A 17,707-nucleotide genomic window follows, 5' to 3' on the forward strand; every position below is an offset into this window, starting at 1 on the left:
TGTATTCTGAACACCTAAGCCAGAGTGAGCCTGTTCTAACCACATCACTCCTCTGCTCCAAAATCCTAAGTCCTTAAAGTCACCTATCAGGCCCGCCACGAGCAGCCTCCCCGATGCCCTCTGACCTTACCTACTCCGCTCTTCTTTGCCTGTGCACCAGAGCCACACTGCTGTTCCTTCAGCAAACCAGGCACACCCCGACCCTTGTATGTATCCTCTCCACCCCCCCCCCCCCGCGCCATCATCTCTGTGGGCACTTCTCTGCCCACCCTACCGGAAACGGCAACCTCCACCCCATCCTGGCACTGCTTCTCCCCTCTCCTTGCTTTACTTTCCCCCCAAATACTTACCATAATACAATTTAAATTTTACATATTCATCTTGTTTTTATCACTCAATGAAATTATAAATTCCATGGTCATAGAATGGGCAGGAATTTTTTTCACTGTAGTGGACCTAAAACAGTCCCAAGCATACTAGGTAATCATTCAATAAATAATTGTTGAAAAAAATGAACTGGAAAGTAATTGCTCACGTTCCCATGACTGGCCCTGCCCCCCCCCCCTTTACTGAATGATTTTAATTAAAGTCACACAAAAGTTCTTGGGTTGAAAATAAAAGCAAAAGACCACTACACATTAGTTTGTCAACATGTAATGCCCTGGGTTTATTTTGTGAGAATTCTATCACAATTTTTCCAGGTGGGATTAAAAACCTTAAGGATAATGTATGCCATTGGACTGGGCATTCAGACTTCGGTACTGACAAAGCACTAGTAGTAGTCTGTTAAGTACCATTCTCTTCACAGAAGAGAGGTCAAATATTTCCAAAGGAAGGCACCCGATATTTGTGGTTCTGGCCTCGCAGCCTTCTGGAGAATCTTAAAAGGAAAAAAGCTGGCTGGCTGTTTTTAGAAACTGGAATGATGATACACGTACAGCAATTACTGCATTCTTCTCCCTTATATCCTTTTTGTAAGAACAAGTAAAGAATGAAGTCTTTGAAACAATTCGACAATAAAAAAGTACAATTTTTTTCTTGTGCTAAAAAAAGGGCAAGACAACATAAACTCCAGTTGTAAGGACTCCATTTGCATACTTGATTTAACACTTTCTGGTGTGGAAGGAAATGGGACTACTGGGCTGTTTGCAGAGCAGCAACATAACATTAGTGCTTTAAGTACCAGAAACTACCCACAGCTCCGTGGGCAGGTGGGGATGGGAAGATTCAAGAGACTTCATTTTTAGCTCGTTACTTGTCCTAATGATAGTAGACCAGGAAGATCCCCATTTAACAGTACATTCCCCATTTTTAAAAAACTGATGCCTTTTTTTTTTTTTGTAAAATTCTGTATGTATGTCACCATTTTTTTTCACATGATACACAGAAAACTCAGGGACCCAGAGGGGAACCAAGTTATGTTATACCATTTACAAAATACCAAGGAGTCCACAGCTACCTAACACATTCACTACAGCACAGGAACCAATGAAGGTACAGTGTACAAAACTGTAAACACGGCACAATAAATAGATAAAACAGCAGGCTCTGCACCATGCACATGATGGGATGACACCTCATCTCTACACACTCTCACATCATCTCACACTCTTTGTTGCAATTTATTTCCCTCCCCCCCCCACCCCCAAGTGCAAAGCATCACAAATGAACATCTCTGTATTCAAGTAACATATATACAAGGGTATTACAAATATGCAGTACTGTACAGATAATTGCTGTATTCTTAATTTACAGATGTTGATTTTTTTCCCTATTAACAGTAAGAAAAGAAAAATTGAAGCATGAGAGATGAGCATTGCTGTCAAGTCCCCACAGCTGCCACAGAAACGCATGTGCTGCATTCCATCATCCCTTGCATTCAAAATGCTACTGATGCATAGCACCTAATCAAGTCCCCAGGCTGCGGCTCCACTCCTGAGGAAGCTACGTCACCTCCATCGCTACTGTATTGTCTGCTATGTTGTTTAGTGCTGGCTTTTCTGATTCATGATTTTCCCTGTTGAAAAAAGTTCAATAAATTACTTATCTGCAATCAATTTAACAAATCAAGATGATCTTCCCAATAAAAAGTTTAAATATAGAAAGTTTAATAATAGAAAGAGATCTGACTCTTTTGGGACAGGATAGCAAGTAGAGGAATATGAACTTTTATGGTTTATCATTAGGAACACACAACCGGAAGTCAGGCTTGTGTCCACTGCACACTCCATGGTCAACTACATTACCAACAAACCTGTAGTAGCACCCAAGCAACCTAGATGTTACAACACATAAAGGATAACCAAGCTTTAGTTTATAGTTTCAATCTCCTCCTCTATTAAACCTTTCCTAAGAGTTTTAAAAAGGAACAATGTGAGTGAAGGCCATTCATGTCAGGACTTTTAAGTCCGAGTTCTTTCTCTACGTGGAGCTGAGCAAACAGAAGACCAGGGTCCCCGCAGCCCCTGCCCCTCAACTGCCGACGTGCTCACGGAACTCAGTTCCCTCATCTTTATTTATTTATTTATTAAATTTTATTTATTTTTTTATACAGCAGGTTCTTATTAGTCATCCATTTTACACACATCAGTGTATACATGTCAACCCCAAATCTCCCAATTCATCACCCCACCCCCCCACCCCCCCGCGGCTTTCCCCCCTTGGTGTCCATACGTTTGTCCTCTACATCTGTGTCTCAGTCTCTGCCCTGCAAACTCAGTTCCCTCATCTTTAAACAGAGGGGCTAAAGTAAGTGATGCGAACGTTTCCCTTACACTTCGAGTCTCCCGCGGTTATATAATTCTGTAGCGATGAAAACCACGTATCATATATTTAAGTAAGAGCTATAGTTGTTTGGCTAGCTATGACTAGACCCAGAATATTAAGAATGGGTGAGCACTGAGCAGACGTGACTACCACTTAAGTTCAGAAGCAGAAGGGATGCACGGGTCCAGAAACTAATAGCTGCAGTCTGTTGCTACGAAGCCTGCTCCCTGCCCTGGGCCACTCCCAGCGGAGGAAGTCTCCGTGTCAGAGCGGCAGCCAAGACGCCTCAAAGTCCGGCCGCCAACCACTCCAACTTCTACCACTAATCTTCCCAAATCTCTAGACAAACTAGGTTTGATTTTAATTCCCATGAATATTTAAAACAGAATAGAGCCTGAGCAAACATTCTAAACCGTCTACTGAAACCTAAGAAAACAAGTTAGCACAGAAAATAATGGTTTGATTAAAAGTTGACCTGGCATGAATACTGTAACCCTTTACATTATTTACATTATTAAGAGAGGCTTAATTAGTGTACTAGCCATGGTGGGTTTTATTAATTCTGTCTACGTGAGAAGCTGTGGAAGAAATTATAAGCAAAAGAAACATCCTAAAGACAACTCCTTCGATCCAAAGGTGAAATAAAGAGTGAGAATATTATAAGCTCTTATTATACTAAGTCATGTCCCAATCATACATGCAATATTCACTATACTCCCTTTAAAGTTCAAATTCTCAGCAACATTGAATTACAACATTTATCTGTTTAGTTCTTACATAAATAAGGAATTCTCATCTATACATTTTTAATGTATATAAGGAAAAGAGCAAAAAACACAAAGAAATAAGTAGAGAGCAATGCCAGAGAATTTTAGTCAGGTTTCATATTTTTCAAACACTTTGGGCTTAAATAACTACTCACCGTGGAACTGCATCTACAGAGGATGAAGACGGGACCTTGGAAACTTGACAGTTTGCTGCGGCAGCCAGCTTTAAGGCAGACGATGGGACAGCACTTAAAGTCCTAGGTATGTGTCGTGCGTTTATGGGGGCAAGAGAGTTTACAGTGGCGACTGACGAAGGTACAGTTAATCGGATGTTGTTCCCAATCAGAACCTGAGTTGTTGCAGAACCAGCAGCGGTCACTGGGTGACTCGGCCCACTGTGGGAACCCGCTGTCTGGGTCGCGTTCGCAGGCTGTAGCAAAGCTGGCCCTGCCGTCGACGGACTCGTGTGGACAAGTGCCGGGGGCGTAGTACTACTGAGGTGTAAGCCCTTGTATACTCCTAGGGAAAAGGAAGGAAGCAGCTGAACCACCGCAACTCTGCTCCTTGTTTATTACAGACGTACGTCACAGACGTTATCCAAACACCTTAAACGTCTTTATCCCTACCTGAGGCTGGAAGGACGCCGTTCACCCCAATTCCAAGCACCACATCCTCCTTCATCTTGAATCCCATCAGCTGTTCTGATGTCACCAAAGCAGAGGCTGCAAACTGAGCGCTAGCAGAATCCAAAGTCTTGGAAACAAAACCCTGAACAGAAAATACAGATCTAATCAGCATCACTTAGTCTCACGTTATTATTAAAGCTACACAGGTTACCAAAATCAGTCTGAACATAAATGACAGTCGCAAACCACTGAAATATCTCCATCTCTCCGACAGGCATAAATTTGATTAATGTTCAAATCATCTTATAACTCAAGGATTAGGAATTCTGATCTTCTTATGTGACAATATAGAATATGGAATTACCAACATAAACCTTTTATAATGTGGAAACAGTAAACATCCAACACAAAGTGTTGGACAAGAAATATGCTAGTAAAACGATTTCAGGGATTTGCAATGAATGAATCAATGAATGAATCAATTCATATAATTTGAATAAGTAAGCATGTAAAACTTCCTTCCTCTAACTTACACATACATATACACACGTGACCAAAGGCACCTTTGGGACAGTAAGATAACTATCCCTTTAGAAGAGAAGGAACAAAACATCACATTCTAACTCAGCCTAGAAATTAGGAAGCCCCTTGAATTTTTTTAAACGCATTTTTCCTCTAAGATGCTTAGAGACACGAATCTCAGCCTTTAGTTAAGCCTTAAATATGTTTAAATGGCAAACATTTATCATGCTTTAAGTTCAAAAGTGATTTCTTTTAATAGTAAAAGAGGTTATTTTAGCATAAAGTTTAATAATAATTCAAACGCTCCACATAGAGAGCTGGGTGGGGTTGTATATTAAAGAGGCACATTCACAGACTACAGGTCAGACTTGAAGACAGGGTCTCCATCTCATCGGACTATGCTTTTTAGTTTTACTTTTTAAAATAGGGAGCAGAGGGCAACAGCTTCTATACTCACCTGTAACGTTCTTTCTAAACCCTGCATAGAATGGCTATGATGTAGATTCAGGTGAAAGCCACTTTTCTGCTGGTTAGATGCAAGGCTCTATGGCAACAGTTGGTAATTAGAGATGAACTCTGGTGGGAAACCATGAGGGATAATCATAAGACAGACAAATCCCTCACCTGTGACGTGGCGGTGGAGGAGTGACTACTTGCTTGCTGTTGCTGAATTTGTGCAAGCTGTTGTTTCTGCATGAGCGCCAGCTGATGCTGATGCTGCTGGTATTGTTCGGCTGTAAATGCTGAACATAAAATGAGAAGACACTTTACAAAAAGGCACGGCTATCACACGCATCTCACAGTACACTAAGACAAATGTTAGCATTTAAGAAAAAATTTGCGCGGAATTAAAGCGTTTTAGCATCCCGTTAAAGATCACTTCCGAATGGAAATTTCAGCATTTTTATAACCACACTTAACGAGAGTGGCTTGAGTTTAAAGAAAAACAACGTGAAACTTTCCGAGTTGCACAGAGCAAAGAGAAGTGCTCACTTCCCACGTTTCAAAACCATTATTTTTTGTAAGCTGTGACACTTGTGCTAGACAGTGTGTAAAAGGTAATACCAGCTTTTTTCATCCGCATATTTGAAATTCAACGTTGCACTGAGCTTGAGAAGAAATCTGATAATCACCATTTAGTTTCTAGTTTATTCATACTACTGTCCCAATGCATTCAGATGATCCCTAGCAGTTCTGTGTAGAAATACTAATTGTTCTACATATTTTCTAATTTTAGTCATTACAAAAATTTCCTTCATATGATATATAAGGTTGTTGGTTTATCACTTTTTTTTTTTTTTTAAAAAGAACCCATCCTTTAAGTTTAACAGGAAGAAAAGAGGCTCCAAAGGTTAATTAATTTTCCCCACCCAATTAACCCACCTGGAAAAAATCCAGTCAATAAGAACGGAGATGTTTATGTTGGTTTACTGTACAGAATGATGTCTGAGGAAAGACACTGTGTTATGCTACTTATGTTTGTCTATGGAGAGCTCAGTTCTAAAAAAAACAAACAAAAAAATGTTCATTTATTACTCCCCCAAAAAGTGTGTGCAGTTTTTAAAAAGGAAACCTTTTTCTTTTTCTTTTTTTTTTTTTGCCAATTTAAAAAAAAGAAAAAAAAAAAGCACATACAATCACAACATCTGACTTTAAGGCTTCTTTTAAGAAGCCTGTGATGGTTGGGTAAGAACTATTTAAAACGGAAAAAAAAGGGTTATCATGCATCCCTGGGTACTAGGGAATCTATAAATCATGCATATTTCCTCAATCTAAAGTTTAATGTTTTCAAAATACTGCCAGCTAATTTGTTGTTGTCTTTAGTTAAAGACATTTTGATAATTTCTTTAGACTATTACTTCATCAAGTTTTACAATTTGCACTTATAACTCATAAGAATCTTTATCCCCCAGGATACAGCTTCTGCCTAGGACAACTACAAAATGCTTAGATAGATGTTAAGTAGAAATTCTACCACATTTTGAACGAATCAGAAAACTGTGAAATAATATTTAAGAAAACCTCAGAAGTTATTAGTATTTACACAGGCTTTTATACTTGTGCTGAACTAATTTCTTGGGTTACAAAGGCAAAAAATAATTTCTTGTTGGAAAAATTCTACTTTTCATTTTCTTATTTTGGGTGTTACAAATCTGTTTAGTTGATATATGTCCTTTGATGAGTTTCTCTTCCTACTATGTTTATAATTCTCAGATCTGAATTCTACCGGAAAAAGCTTTTATTGATAATAGGATAATCCCTAAATACTGACAAACTTTCTGTCAACGTGACCATTTCCATATAACAGAAACGTGTTAAACCAGAACTTGAAGGAAAAAAAAAAAAAAATGCTGCCCTGAAAGAGTGATTATAATTAAAACAATATCTCTATGTTGAAAAAAAATCCATAAAAGCAATTGTTTAAAACTAAAGATCCTTAATTTATTAGATGGGTTTGCTAATATGTTTTTGCGATTTCTACTTTAATTTCCTAAGCTTGAGTGCGTTGCCTAAATCTTGAATTTCCTGGTAGGAGATATTTAATAAATTTTAAAAAGACAAAAAACAAACAAACAAAAAAAAAGGACCATTTCTGGAAGGTCACGTCATTACACATCTAGAAAACAATAATTTAGCATTCACTGTAAAGATCTATATACAAAACTCCATTTATATGAATGAAAATATTCTTTTGCAGAATTCTGCTGGTGTTTGTTTTAATTTAAACATTAGCAATATTAAATTGGAAATCGATTTGAATAAAGGTTCCAAATATTTTTGCCCTATTTAAATCAACATTTCAGTCCTTAGTCTCTGAGGGTTTTGTGAATTTCACTTTTTTTTAACAACTGTTAACTTCCTCCAAATACAGATTTAGAAATAAAAATGCAACTGACATTTTAGATCACTAACACTCATTGAGATTTTAGATCCCTATGTTAGCCTATTTCTTACATATCTCTATACTCCAGAGTCTAGTTATAAAAATTTCCCTTGGACATTTCTGATAAATGTTCTAGAAGAAATGCACAGAGTAACATATAAGCTAGAAGTGATGGTAATAAAAACCATGGGTCTAGGGGCCAAGAGATCTTGATTTTTGCTTTCATTCTCAGCTCTGTCATAACTGGCTGAGTTCACCTGAGCAAGTTACTTAATCTTTTGGGGCTCAGTATGTTCATCTGAAATACACGAGGTTAAATTAGGTCATCATTAAAGTCCTCTTCAAGCCATGAGATGCTAAGATTTTATATTTCTTCTGAGAAATAAAATTCCAATCCAAAAGGCTGTATGAATGAGTAGGAAAGCTTGGACAAAGGTAAGGCAGTAAATTTGGGCAAATAAAATCTGAGCTGGGTTTTGCACTATTACTTACACAGGAAACTGAGAAGACCTTGGATGTCATTATAATTCAAAGTCTAACCAAATGCTAAGTGGAAGTAAACAAAAATGAGCGTATTTCCCTGTATCTCTATCAAGGTGAAGTCTTTAGGTTGTATGTCTACCTCCAGAAATCGTGTGGCCGTCAAGTTTGCAGTTCACATAGAGATGGACACGGTGGTTTTGTGGACAGATCACCAGACCCAGAATCAGAATCATTTCAAAGGACCAAAAAATTTTAGATCAGGAGGGATTCTTGGAGATTTCCTTCTATAATCTCATACTAGAGATGAAGAAACTTTCATCTCAGGTCACAAAGATATTCAGTAGTGGAAGGGGAAACAAAACTACCCCCAAACCAATGAGATTTTAAATATAAAAAGAAATAGACAAAAGTCTGTTTTAGATTTAATATTATTTACAAAAAGTAATCAAACTTTTTGTGTACCAACAGTGTGCATCATGCTTTAAAAGAAATCTCATCTATAGAGCATCTGACAGACAGGGGTCTAGGGAGCGGAGCAGAGTCACGGGAGGGACAAGATTAAAAGCTGAGAACAGGGAAGGAGCACGACAGGACTTCAAATATCTGGAGGACACTATGATGTGGGAGAGCAAGAAAACTTACTCAGTGTGCTTCCAAAGGGCAAACAGGACCTGCGGATTTAAATTTAAGGAGGCAGCTTTTGCTCGATATATGGACAAACTTTCTAAGCAAGACTCCCAACTGCAGAATAACCTGATCTAGAAAGTTGCTGAATTTTAATCTGCCCCTAGAGGTGCCGAGGCAGAGGCCAGAGACCACCGCTGTGTGGGTAGCTTCTAACAATCCTCTGGGGTAGGAATTTAGATGAAATAATCTAAAACTTTACGAGTCCACGTTTTATGCAAGGACCTATCATGTGGTAGGTACACCAGCGCCGGGAATGGCCTAGTGTTCAGCCTGCTGGCCTTTAAGTCACATTCCTGTAGCTGGAGCAGATCCATGGAATGATTGGGGGCGGCAGGGCTGTGGGGGGAGGGAGGTGACAGGTACTTAAGAAAAAGTAAACAATTTGAAAATTCAGTTCGAGAAGACGGATTCTAGATTACCAAAATGTATATTTTGTTAAAAAAAAAACACACACCAACAAACCCAAACACCTGTTTTAAAAGATACTCCTCAATTAAGAAATTTCTCTGAGCAGTACACAGGCAGAAAATTACTTTAATACAGGAGAGAAGGGTAACTATAAAGAAATAAACATAAGCTCAACTGACTCCAGGCAGTATTACAGTGTGACCGCCTAATCAGTGAGCCTGAATTGATAGTCTGGAGGTTCATGAGCACTTATCAGTTACCTAAAACATCCAGTCTGAAAACAATAGTTTGTTGTAATTCATATGACAGCAAAACACGACCAAACCTGAATTCATTTGGCTGCAAACGTCTTGAACATGAGGTTATTTGTGGTCAAACTTTCCACTGAGTGTGACTATTCTCGCACTTCACTACACAACTGTAGAACTATTAATGTATTTCACTATGGGTGTTACTCCAGAATCTGCTGAGAAAGTAATTCTGAGTTTTGAAACACATCTGGGTAAGGAAAAGGTCCCACAAATCTACAAAATCTAACAATGAAAATATTCAGTGTTCAAATCTAGAGTTCCTTTTTTACTGTAGTATTAAAATTTTATGCTAACTAACAAGGACCTACTGTGTAGCACACGGAACTCTTCTCAATACTCTTTCATGACCTATATGGGAAAAGAATCTAAAAAAGAGTAGATATATGTATATGTACAACTCAGTCACTTTGCTGTACAGCAGAAACTAATACAACATTGTTAATCAACTATATACTCCAATAAAAAAAAATTTGTGTTACAAATAGAAGTAAACTGCACTGCTGAGTAAGCTATAGATATTGAGACTTATTAGAATCTATCATTCTTGCTACAATTTCTTATTGACTTATGAAAATAAACCAAATCTATACTGTAGATATGGGAGTTTGGAAAAATGACTTAAAATGCTGATGAAATATCACTGGGAACTAGGAATTCAAATCCTGAACATATAATGGTTTTAAAATCACTTTTCTGGGGGGGGGGGAATCACTTTTCTGTTTTCAGTCTTTCTGAATTACAGAGTCCTTCCTAATTATGAAAAAAGGTATTAATTCTGAATATGATATCCCCTCAAACACATGCAAATGAATACTTAGTCACTGAACAAACACTAAGCTTTCAAAGATTTTTTTAATAAAGTTTTTTTTTTTTCTTTTCTCTTTTGGCTGCACCGCCCAGCTTGTGGGATTTTAGTTCCCCGAGCAGGGACTGAACCCGGGCCCTCGGCAGGGAGAGAGTGCGAAGTCCTAACCACTGGACTGCCTGGGAATACCCCAAAGATATTTTTGTAGATAAGAAAAAATTAGAAAAATGTATTTGGAAACTGTCCAAATCACATATTAACTAAAGATTATTTAAAATACACAATTTATCCTTAAGTACTAAATCGAGTCCTAAAACTTTGAACACTGTGTCATTCTGCTGTACAGTATCCAGAGGCCCAAGCACTCTAGCACTGACTAACCAGGCTACTGGTCTGACTGCACAACTCTGCAAAATGGTCAAGACAGGGAAGCAAGCAAAAAAGACTCCAAGCAGCAGCTGACACAGAGGCTACGAGAGCTGGTGTGATAAAGCTCAGGCCCTTTACCAAAAACAACGGCTCCTGACAGTCTCATTAGAATTTCCTATTTCAAAGTGAGAACAGGCCCTTATAGAGGCTTATTTAGAAAAGGGATAATCAGTCCAGAGGGCATCACTATGTCACAGCATACACATAAATATTAGTATTTAAAACAATGATAGAATAATCAAAAATGGCTAAATCAAAACCCACATATTTGGCTTAGGCGGCAGGCAAGTATATCAGCTGACTCGTAGGTCATGTAATGACTGGTTAAGTTCTAAAGTCAGTGTGGTAAAAATTAAGCCTTAAAAATTCCTTTAGCGTGTACCACGACGGGTCCACCTCCTCCTTTCAACAAGCCCGACACAGCCGCGTTTCCTCTGGCATCACACTAGATCAGAGTTTCTGTGGCTGAATACCAGACTGAGCAGTTTGGTTTGTATCTGGGGGCTATACCAAGTGAAAAAAAAAAATCTTTAAAACTACAATTACATCGACAAGATGAGATGCTTAACAGAGCGAGGCAGCGATGCAGGCACTGACGCTGCAAGAGGAACAGTAATAGACTCACTTCTCCCGTTCCCAGCGTGGCTCACTCTTTTAGTTCAACTGTATTTAGAATCCTGTATAATATCTGAACTGCTAAAATTTTAATTTTTTCTCCAGGGGCCTATAGCCGAATTCCCTTAAGTTAAAGCTACACATGATATGAGTCCATTGTTACATACTTTATAGAGCATGAAGAGAAAAGCTTTAGGTTTCTGGAATGTTCACAAACATGAAAGAATGAAGCATTACCCTAAAGCAACCTGCAGGTATCTATTCTCTAAGTATACAGGAAGATCCAGTAAAATTTAAGGGAAAATTGAAAACAATTAGATGCAACAGAAAAAAACTGATAAACCCATTTAATTTTATCACATATACAGGGGAAGGAAATTATTAAAAAGAAAATTATACGGTTATTAAAGATTTTCTTCAGCTATACTTTTGGTAATACTACTGTTCCATGTTCACCTTTTAATATTCTTTGGCAAACACAAATCAAGTAAGTTTTACAGTATCAATGCTTACTTAAGTAGTATGGCAAAACAATTTACATAAAAAAAAATCACTGTAAGAGCCTTAGGATAGTTATATGACTTTATTTTAAGAGGTGGAGAAGATGAGGAATTGACAGAACAAGCCAATTTTCTACGTCTAGTCTCAAAAGAATTTTAAACAACTTAAAAATCTTTATCAGGGAAACATATTACAAGTTTATACTATTAAAATCTCTACACTCACACCAATATATAAGTCCTCCTTCGTACTGAAAAATTCTTCATTTTGATTTTTAAGACTATAAAAGCAGAGAGAAACTGACTCTTCATGATATAGACTCTGAAATTAATGGGATTATAAATAATCTGTTAGGTAGGCCTCAGAATAAGTTAGATTATCTTCTACTTGATTTCTGAAATGTTATTATTTTTCTTATGAGCTGAAAGACTTCCGCTTCGCAGAAGTACTTTATTTCTAACCACAAAGTAAATTAGTTTATGGAACCTTTTCTGAAGGTCTTTAACAATAAGAAGCACATTTTCATATTTATTAGGTTTAACTGTAGCCTTACCAGATAATTAGGGGGACAGAATCAACATCTTTATAAAAATCTGTATGACAATTTTAACAGTGAATTTCTATAATCTACATGCCTCAAACAACAGATATTTGCTTTAAAATAGAAAACTAAAATTTGAGGAATATTTTAAGTAGATGGCATTTATTTTAGACACATTGCACAATGTAGGCATAATGCTAAAGTAGGTATTACCTGAAAATGTTTCCAAAATTATTAAAATAATCCTTACACAAGCGTTGTTCTTTGAAAAATTAGTTTCCCTCTTATAAATTATTCTGAATGACTGTGTAAGCAGAGAAAGCTTGTATATCTATCGACTTGCTGGCTTACTTTAAAGCAGTCTAAGTAAAAGGCCAGAAAAGTGTCCAAATATAAAACACTATCAATTTATGGTCCATTTTCTTTTTTTAATTATTTGAAACATAATAGTTGAATCTTGGTTGGTAGTTCACAAAGTGTATCCAGGAAACAAATGTCATATATTAAATAGCAATAAACATCTTAGGTATGTGGAAATGTTTAAATGAAGACACATGTACAATCAGGACTCAAATAAATACTTAAACCTAGATTGTTAAAAAATACTATTTTAAGAGAAAAGGACTTTTAGCTGTAAGTATAATAGACCACATATTCCAAAAACTGATGAACCCGGTGCTTCTACAGCAACGCACGTCGTAACGAATGAACATACCAAAGTGCGCTGAGCCACTGCCGCTTTTACTCTGCGCAGAGGCGCTGCATGTCTGGGTCCTGGGCTGTGCTGCTCCTGTTCGACTTACATTCCGACACCATTTTCTACAGGAGACTCCATCACTGTCACTGTCACGTAGGGATGGTGTCCGAGGCCTAAAGTGCCGCCATCTACATGATTTGATATTGACTAGTATCTGACTGAGGTCTTTAGAGAAAGATTTGTCCGAGGTATTTGTTTCTGAGGTATTGGCAATCTGATTGACTGGAGAATGTTGTGGTGAGGAAAGCATTTCCAAATCCAGATGGCGAAACATGCTGTCATAGTCCGAGTGAGCTCTGTCCAGTAAGACCCTGTTAAAAATAAGGCACAGACAGACATGTAAAACAGCTACACCCCCAAGTCCCCAAAAGCCACCTCATACTGAATATTTAAGAGCTATAAATTTGATGATTTCGTTATTTGGCTCGATGCGCTAAAATCTCAATTTCTCTTAAGGTTCTTTCACTTTATAATGATTCGATTAAAGAAGAAAGTAATCCGCCTTAAAGAATAAGGTACACTGTCCATCTTACAACAGCTAGAGTCTTCTAACAGTTCTACGGTTGGCTTTACCATACAAGAGAATTTGATTTTTCACTTCCATTATAAAGCACCAAAACATTCATGGAATATTGCTAACATATCTGTTCTTTATTTAAGCAAAAACTTCATTTTTTTTTTTTTTTTGGAGGGGGTAGGCAGGAGAAAAGCAGTAAAAAGTATGTGATCTTTGGATATTTTACACTATTAAAATTTTTTATAGACAAAATATTTGAAGCTACCACGCGAGAGGATATATTTTCATTTTATTTATATAAACTTTATAAATGATTCCATCTTAAGATGTTAACACTGACTCATGCTAGTATCGAATAAAATATAGCCAATGTAGAGAATTTTCACTACTATGATGTCAACATAATGATTGGGTTGAAAAAGCGCTCAATAAAATGTATTTTAGTGACTGGATAATTCTAAACTAACGGTGAAGTGATCATAACTGCCCTCAAGATTCAAAAATGAAAGAAACGTGTACAAGTCATTAACTGACCGTAAATTATACCCTTAGCTTTCTTCGTCAAAGTACCTTGATCATTTATCTGTTTTGCCTTTTAATTTCTTTTCACTAATATTATACGAGTGTCTTTCTTTTCCTTCGCTTTCATGTGTTCTGCAACTCCTCCCCCCTCCCACACACAACTTCTCACATAAAGGCATCCAGAGTATGAAGGGCTCGCTCTATCAGGTCTCAACAAAGGCAGGCGTCCTGACAAGCTGATGTCAAGATAAGGTCCTGCATGGACCCTGGAGCCTTTCCACTGACGAGTTAACTCAGTGTACCAGTTATATGACACTTCTTAGCTTACTTAATCCTTTTTCTCAATATCTCCCAGAACTCCTAAAACGATTTTTTGTAATCCTGATTTACACTTGCCTTCATCTATCTCTGAGGCTTTCGATCTTAGGAAGAAAAGCAGATCCATTAGGGAACCATTAGTTATGCATTAAAAGCTACGGTTGTATAAGAAACAGGTAACAAAGTGGTGAAGTATCTCAGTCAAAAAAATCAGTTAAGGATAGCAGACAGGAACAAAACGAGCTCTTTAGAAGGATCACCTCACTTTAAGCTTTAGATGCCATCGCCCACCATCTAAAACATCCCTCTGCTAGGAACACAGAAACGCCTTACCTTCCACCGCGCCCAACCCGCCTCCGCGCAAATCCGATACACCGCTGGGGCACGCTCAGGGTGGTCAAGCAGTAGCGGTATCGCGCGTCCCCTAACCCTCCGTCGCTAGGACTGGTCCAAGGCCAGTTGCCAGTTTGGTCTAAGTGAGGCTTAAAAAGAAAAATCTCAATTGTTTTTTTTTTGTCAGCTCCAGGTAAACAGTTTGTTACTTAAAAAAAAGAGAACCGGAAACTTACAGCATAGTACTGACAGCCTGCCTTCCTACGGAAAGCAAAAGGACCATCGGGATCATTCTCTTCCTCAGCTTCCGAAGAGCCAGACAGAACCTTGAAATAAAAGGAAGTGAGTCAGAACATGTGCCTTCCTCCATTCCTCCTCTGCGTTCACGAGAAATCAGAAATCCTTCCACTCACCTGGGAGAGAGGTTCTTCGTCCGAGCTGGGAAAGTCATACTGGTTCAGGTCTTTAGCGTTGAAGACGGGCAGCGCGGCGGGGCCGGCCTGTTGAGGGGCAGCAGCGGACGGAGGTAAGACTTTGGGCTTCTTCTCATATTTACGTTTAGGTCGGGTAAGGTCGGCCTTATCTGGCTGCAAGACAGTCACGAATTACACACTAGCAACCATGTTCAACAAACTGAAAGTCTGGGGGGAGTTTTAAAAATAAGTTTACTGCTAAAATGAAGGCATTCCCACTCATAAGAGATACAAGACCCTTAGCATTTTGTCATCTTCTATTGTAAAGTCTTAGAGGTTGGTCTCTGTGAAAACAGGAATGTTTCTACAACCTACACATAATCATAATCAAGTAAAAGAAGAGAACAGAAGTTCTCCAGCTGCTGAAATCCTTTAACAACAATGAGTCTTTACTGCTGGCTCCTGTATCTGTTTCTTAATTTTCTATGAAAATTCTAGGAGAGAATTTTTAAAAAGGGATGTCTAGTCTTTATTCTAAAGAATTAACAAATCAATATTGGGAAAGTAATAATGAAAACATATACACAAAGCAAACTTCAGATAACTGTGAACATAGTGAAAAATAAATCCATAACGCTGAGATATTAAAAAAATAAAGAGTAGTAAGGACTTGCTAGCTGAACAATGAAAGTGAATTGTGAGCAGTTTTAGAGGATAAAGATATGAAATCATTAAATAGGGAAACAACACGGGAATAAAACACAGAGGCAAGAGTGACAGAGCAATGAACACAGTGCATGTTAGAAATATGTATGGCAGGTGAGGGCAGAGGCTAGGAGAGGTATGAATTTGAGGTACAGGCAACAGGCAAGAAAGATCAGAGGCAGAAATGATATTTGTTAGGAAGAAAAAGATCATGGCAGGTATCACGGTTGACATAAATATTTATACCAAGTTTTATGCAGTTTATGGCACTACGGTTTTTAAAGAAAAGTTAATTATTAAACTATAAGGTATCTCTCTTTACAAGTTCTACTGCTATATCCACAGGCCAGTCTTAAATCAAAAGCTGGCTTTCACGGTAGGGTTTATATACATATTTTTTCTTTTTCACTCTGAATCTCGTGATAAAATACCACTCAACATGATCAGCTACTACTGCCCACAGAAATTTTTATTACCTTATTAGCTTTAAACTCCTTCACGTCCATGGCTTCCTGGTGTTTGAACTGGCCGCTGTTGGTGAGGGCGACAACGGGGATGGAGTAAGCAGGTTTCATGGGCTGTCTCTGCGCCATGACCTCAGACACGATCTCGCCACTGTAGTCACCCAGACTATACCTGAAAGGGCAAAGAAAGGAAGTCGAAAAAGTTAGTTCAGGAAGTACTCATCCTCGTGACGACTACTAACTAACTGAGCTATAACTATAAACCCTGATTAGACCTACGGTAACACTGCAGGTAAACTATCTGCTGAATGCTTATTAAAACTAAAGATTACATAATTCCTATTGTTTCTTTCTTTTGCTTTTTGGCTTATAGCTTTATCTTGGCACCATTAATAGATAACTGTGGGAAAGAAAACAAAGGTTTAACTTTTAACACAGCAATTTTGGTGAAAGATTTGGTGGAGATGTTGAAATTCATGCCTAAAATGGTGCTGAGGAACTTTCTGCTAATTTGAGTTGCCTGTGCTATAAAGCTAACTTTTCTGAAATGAATCACAATAAACTGATTAGTGGTTTTCTTTGGGAACAGGGGCTACGAAGGAGGGGAGTGAGGCTTGAAGTTTTCATTGTGCTTCCGCTAAAGGATTACCTGAGTGGTAAGATTATGGGCCTCGCCCTCTCCCCTTCTTATACTTCCCTGTTAAAAAGCCCAGTTAAGTGTTAAGAAAAAATTCAGTAGCATCTAGTAAATAAAATAAAAACTTTAGAAGTGACAAATGTTCTCTCCCTCACAGCCCTGCACACAACTCAAGTAAGGGCAAAAGAATACGATTTCAAAATGTAAATACCTGGCATAACTTAATAACTTAATTTTACTGAACCCAGTCACTTGAAAAATGAAAATAAAGAGAGGAACGTATGTAAAATTATACAAAGCATACCACAGCACACATTTCAGTAGTCTCTATTATTAAAAGAATATATTTCTGGAGTTACAGATAATTGCTTAGGACACAAATTAACTCCACACAAAATTCTAATGGTACCACGCTGCTAATGCTATTAAAATATACTTTACCTCTTTTCCATAATTTCCAGTGTTAAATGCAATAGCTCTCTTTTACTCTTTTCTCTTCTTTTTATCATCTCTAGAATAGTAACAGCCCGACTCAGATCTCGACGCAGCTTAAGCATTTTTTCATAAGAGGCTTCATCATTTTTGCGATTCTGCAAATATGAATTTGCTTTGTTTATGTCAATAAGCATTTCTGACTACTGGCATTCTGAGTATAGCTAGTGATATATAAGAATATATATATTTGAAGGGTGAGAT

At 37.8% G+C, this 17,707-nt stretch overlaps 1 protein-coding gene across 4 annotated transcripts in view; it reads right to left on the reverse strand.

Annotated features, from left to right (window-relative positions):
* Positions 1–638: 638 nt before the first annotated feature.
* The window catches only part of EPC1 (enhancer of polycomb homolog 1), a 92,021-nt gene continuing 74,952 nt past the window's right edge, over positions 639–17,707 (reverse strand). For 2 of the 4 annotated variants that reach the window (XM_061178098.1, XM_061178085.1), the window contains exons 5-15: positions 17,453–17,601; positions 16,387–16,546; positions 15,206–15,379; positions 15,029–15,118; positions 14,793–14,941; positions 13,061–13,413; positions 5,306–5,424; positions 5,139–5,225; positions 4,160–4,301; positions 3,689–4,052; positions 639–2,017 (exon numbers count right to left, since the gene is read on the reverse strand). In XM_061178098.1, the coding sequence (XP_061034081.1) occupies positions 1,945–2,017; positions 3,689–4,052; positions 4,160–4,301; positions 5,139–5,225; positions 5,306–5,424; positions 13,061–13,413; positions 14,793–14,941; positions 15,029–15,118; positions 15,206–15,379; positions 16,387–16,546; positions 17,453–17,601 (1,860 nt within the window). In that variant the 3' untranslated portion in view covers positions 639–1,944. Of the gene's footprint in view, positions 2,018–3,688; positions 4,053–4,159; positions 4,302–5,138; positions 5,226–5,305; positions 5,425–6,112; positions 6,182–13,060; positions 13,414–14,792; positions 14,942–15,028; positions 15,119–15,205; positions 15,380–16,386; positions 16,547–17,452; positions 17,602–17,707 lie in introns of those variants that run through there. The other 2 variants (XM_061178095.1, XM_061178104.1) reach the window with 2 other exon arrangements.

The sequence above is a fragment of the Eubalaena glacialis genome, chromosome 2 (assembly GCF_028564815.1).
Source record: "Eubalaena glacialis isolate mEubGla1 chromosome 2, mEubGla1.1.hap2.+ XY, whole genome shotgun sequence".
NCBI classification, from domain to species: Eukaryota; Metazoa; Chordata; class Mammalia; order Artiodactyla; family Balaenidae; genus Eubalaena; species Eubalaena glacialis.